The following is a 5,306-nucleotide window of genomic DNA, read 5'->3' as shown; positions in this document are numbered from 1 at the left end:
CATCAAATGAAAGAGGTTCTTCCTCTTCACACATACTAGACACAGCCAAAGCATAACAATCTGATGCATAAGAGGCATGCTGAAAACCTGAACGAGTGTACGACTAGACATAGGTGCATCAATTTTACTATCACGCAAGGTTTGCACCAGCCATTTAGGCATACCTCTAGCCTGCTCATTTTCAGCCCTATCCTCATGAATTATATCCTATAAATCTGCATCAGAAATAGGCTGATCTATGATGTCGTTTGAAATCTGCATAGGCTGAATATTTACCTCATTAGGACTTACATTTGAATTCCCACCTGTAAATAGAGGCAACAACGTATCAAATACATCCCGTGAGCCCACACTTGGCTCTTTGGTACATGATAACAAAGGCTGCACAGCATCTTCCACAAAAACAACGTCTCGACTAATCAAGATACGCTTTGACTGTGGATGATACAATCTGTAACCCTTGCTCTCAGCACTGTAACCAACAAAAATGCATTTGACAGTCTTATCATCCAATTTTCTACGTTGTTGCACAGGCACTAAAGCATAGGCCAAGCAACCAAAGATGCGCAAGTGACCAATAGAAGGCTTCCTGCCATGCCAAGCTTCGTATGGAGTAACAGACTTCAAGGCCTTAGTGGGACACCTGTTGATTACATATGCAGCACACATGACAACCTCAAGCCAAAACGCATGTGGCAAAGCTTGGCTCTTGACCATACATCGTGCCATCTCCATAAGTGACCTGTTTTCCTCTCAGCAACACCATTTTGCTGAGGGGTATACGGCACTGTACATTGGTGTTTTATCCCACGACTAGCCAGAAATGCATCAAACTCTTTAGACATGTACTCCTCCCCTCGATCAGAACGGAGGGTGCCCACAGTACAATTGGATACATTTTCAACCATAAGCATAAATTATTTGAAGTACAAAACCACTTTGAACTTTGCCTTCAGTGGATATACCCATGCATGCCTTGAGTAATCATCAATGAAAGTCACGAAGTACAAGTGTTTACCAAATGACGGAGTTTGCATAGACCCACATACATCACTATGTACAAGTTGCAATTTGCGAGTGGCCCGCACAGAACCATCCTTTGGAAACGCAAAACGCTGCATTTTGCCCAAAATACAGCCTTCACAAACATATTTCAATGGTGCCTCAAGAGGGGGCAATGAAGCAACCATATCAAATTTCTCCAATCAAGATATTCTCAAAACACTCAAGAACACTAATTCCGACCTCTTACATGATCGAATTTGATCCCAAAAAACACATTTTCTAGTTTTTTCACCACTTGAACTAGATTAATCACCCCTTAATGATAAAAACTATTAGTCAATTTTAAGAGTTTTTTATTGTTATGAGATTTTATTAAAAAGCATTAAGCTACCCTTAATACTCTAATGGATACAAGTCAAACAAAAAACACACAAATCAAACAAAAATTAATGATTCTAGCTCTATGTTTAACTCTAAAGAGAGCTAAAAAATATAAAATTATAAAGGATTGCATTCTTTGATGTGATGGATGCAAACTCTACCCAACACACTCTATGTGAACATTTAACATGCATTCTTTGATGTAATGGATGCAAACTCTACCTAACACACTCTATGTGAACACTTAACATGCACTAAAAACTATATTAAAACTAACAAAACAACACATTTAAGCCAAAAAAGTATCCTTTCAAAAATTAAAAAAAGAGAGTCATTTCTCACAAAATCACACACAAATCTCTATCAACACCACATTTTTTTCATGGAAAACCAGTAATTAAGACAATGGGCAATGGATATGTGTAGATTAGAGAGCAAATAGTGGAAAAAGTCAAGGCATGGGCTCTTGGAAGAGCGGCACCAGAAATGTTGTGGCTCACCCAAACCCCCTTCAAAACTAACAAGAAGATTACCTGGTGAACCGCAACTGTTGTGGGGATCTTTCTATTGGCCGAGATCGTAACCCTTGAGGTCTCCAAGCCCCACAACTCCTTGAGAAGCAATTCCACCATGCCTCCCGCGAGCATTGTCACATCGTCGTATTGCATTATGTGTAGTCGTCCCTCCTCTCACCTCACTTCTCTCACACACACACTCACTAGCATGGATTAGAGAGATATTAGCAAGAGGATTAGCAAGAGAAAGTTTCTATTGCACAATGGAAGAGTTCTTTGTATTATGAGAGATATTCACTTATATACATGGCCATAAATGTTCACACTCAAAATGTGGCCGACTGGGCACCTTAGATTCATAAGAGGCCTAATGCTATTATAATGAGTACTATCATAATATATCCATGAAGTGCATCACTTGGGACTTCATCCTAACTTGCTACCACACGCTCTTGAAGTGCAAATCACCATAAGTATTCCATTAGACCATTACGAGCGCCCGTCGAAGTTGTAGATTTGGACACCATTGCTTCATATATTGAATGTATGACCATTTAGTGTATTTACCTTGACTCCTTAATGTACGATAATGGCAATAGCTTTATTAATCTTAGAACTGGGTTAACATGAGAAAATAATTGAAGTATATTCAGCTGAACAAAAGTCCTATTATAGACGCAAAGTAACCATTGTGGAATAATAAGTAGCATATAAGGTCTGTAATTCACAGTAAATCTCTTTCTGAAAGGATTTGAACCCATGAAGGTGGTGGGAGCACTTAAACCTCGTACCGCATAGACCAAGGCTAAATTATGTACTTTACATTTAATCTTCACAATAATCCCTATAAAACTCAGGAATCTAACAAAATATAACACCAAAACAATGAGCAAGAATAAGGAAACATAAAGACCATACCACCATACACAAGCTCGGAGTCCTAGTGGTACAATTGTTTTTTCTCAACTACTAAACTTTCATACACTTCTTAATGGGAAGGTGGCCATTTTAGCTTAGCATCTTACACGAGAATATTAGAATGTACACAACAATCCCATGAAAGTCACTGGTGAAAGATTAATGTAATTAGAATGTACCACAGTCCCATGAAAGTCACTGGTGAAAGATTTTAAGGGCGTTTATTGTAATTATTTTAAAAACAAATAATAATAAAAAGAGGATTTGAAAGGTAAAGGAGGGAATTTAAGGGTGACAAGAAGTAACTAAATGGAGACATGCAAAACAAAAAAATATATAAAAGTAAATAATCAAAGAAGTAAAAATAACAAAAGACATTAATGTGAGGTTTTTTTATTAGTAGTCAATATTCTTTAATCTTAGTAAATAATGTCATTCGTCTCAAATATCAATCCACCGAATTAGTTTTGTAAGGTTTCATCTTTGTTCTTCTTCTTTTTGAAAATTATATCTTGCAATTTCTAATATTTTTATCTTAATTTTTTTTTTTTGGCAAATGGAGGCTAGGAGTATAGGCTTCCAAGAACAGATAATCTAGTTGCGCGAAGATTGTTTTAATGCTTTGCTCAGGTGTGTAACGATTGTCATCACTATATTGGGTTAAAATGTTAGATGTATATTTATGCCAAGTTTGTTGCTTTATTCAAAGAAAAATAAGTGCAAGCTTTAGGAGATCCAACATGGATATATATGGCAAGCATGGTGTGTTCATTATAATAATAAGGTTAGCAAGTTGAGGATTATAAAGCTTATCGTTACTCACCTTCGAAGACGAGCCTTTGTTTTTATGCATGCAAGAATACTCTTGCCCATCAAGAACGAGTCAGTCCATTAGTCACTATTAAAGGTCTTAACACTCCCGAACAAAAAAAACTTAGCCACCCATGCTAATAAATATACCACAAGGGTACTACTGCAAGGGATACCATTTACATAATCCTGTATCGTAAGTACTTACTTAGCTTAGATGCGGAGTCACACTAGAACAACTCGGAAAACACGATTATTGAGGCGACCTTCACAATTATTATTATTAGGATGTGATGATCACAATTATTTTTATCGATAGAGGAGCTGTTGTATGATATTTGGGCGAGCTAGACGGAAGCGGCGGCGGTGGGCATTTTAATGTCGATAGAGGAGTTGTTGCTGCGCCTCAGCAGGAAGGGGAGTGTATTCGAGCTGTCAGCAGAGAGTTTGAAGTATGTAGTTCCATCCTCCACATATGGGCTCAAGCCAAGGGAAGTCCTGAAGTTGAGGATGTTGTATGCTTCACAGCGTGCACCCCCAATCCGAGGGCAAGGTAGCGGCACGTTCCCAGCTGTAGAAAACTGGAAGAGACTGACTCCAGCACCTTCAAGCTCCACCAAGAACCATTCGCCTTCGCCTTCTTGTCTCCAGCCCAAAGCTCTCTGGGTTTCCACATTCGTGATCATGACGTCGTCGGACTGCGCTACCCAAAGCCGGTATTCTCTACTAAGGTGCGTGAACATATACCTAGCCCCAACATCCGCCAAGCGCACATAGTAGGTGGAATTGCTCTCGTCCCACTCCGGCGCCAGGCTTCCTCCTGAAATCGCCGTTAATTCATACACCTCCCGACCATAATACTGTGCTGGGCTCCAGCAAAGTGACCAGTATGGGTACACCAGTTGGCCCTGCGGAGGACAGTCAATAGCATCAGCCCCGACCGACATCAACACCGCCGCTGCCGCTACCACCACCACCACCACAATATTGCTGCACTCAACCAAAGGCTATATATTAGCTCCATGTCTTGATTAATAAATGTACGAAATAATCACAACAGGCACTTATTTGACGCAAACCAAATGACCAGGTAATTGGGAGAGAGAGAGGGGAGGGAGGGAAGGAGGCCCGGGGAGATTCGATGACGTTCTTGCTCATACGACCCTATATATATAGATATATAGAGAGAGAGAGAGAGAGAGAGAAAGAGAGAGAGAAAATATGCAGTCTCCTTTTTCTTCTACATTACCAGTAGGTAGCCTACCCATTACTGCTCGTGATAATATACAGACTAGTTGTCCTTCTCGCTCACTTGAGTCTTTCAAGAGAGAGAAGCTACCTACCTGCTGCGAAGAGCCATGGCTATTGAAATGTGAATGTGAGTATCACCAGTGAGTGTATGCCAAATGCAATGCAAAAGGGTTGCTTTGGCAAACCCTTTTATAGAATCCAGCCCTACCTATCTTTTTCACAAAAAGATTTGGCCTTTCAACATGTGATCTCGTGGAACTTGGCCTTTTGCCTTTCAACATGTGATCTCGTGGAACTTGGCCTTTTGCATAATCACGGGTCCGTGGAACTTGGCCTTTTGCATAATTGAAGGACGCCCTACACTATGATGTGTCATGTAAACCATAGTTATGTTATCAAGATTGTACAGCCAAGTCCTTCCCTTTT

At 39.9% G+C, this 5,306-nt stretch overlaps 1 protein-coding gene across 1 annotated transcript; it reads right to left on the bottom strand.

The window, feature by feature from the left end:
- Positions 1-3,744: 3,744 nt before the first annotated feature.
- LOC147609348 (uncharacterized) lies at positions 3,745-5,072 on the bottom strand. Its single transcript, XM_086787881.1, has 2 exons — positions 4,973-5,072; positions 3,745-4,619 (listed from the first exon to the last, which is right to left on the bottom strand). The coding sequence occupies exons 1-2, from the start codon at positions 4,987-4,989 to the stop codon at positions 3,977-3,979; spliced, it is 660 nt and encodes a 219-aa protein (XP_086644007.1). The 5' UTR covers positions 4,990-5,072; the 3' UTR covers positions 3,745-3,976.
- Between the last annotated feature and the right edge of the window lie 234 nt (positions 5,073-5,306).

Source organism: Cibotium barometz, chromosome 51 (genome assembly GCF_041138505.1).
Source record: "Cibotium barometz isolate CiBa-2024 chromosome 51, ASM4113850v1, whole genome shotgun sequence".
NCBI lineage: Eukaryota > Viridiplantae > Streptophyta > Polypodiopsida > Cyatheales > Cibotiaceae > Cibotium > Cibotium barometz.
Note: the sequence above shows the minus strand (reverse complement) of the source record. Positions and strands in the feature narration are given on the sequence as shown.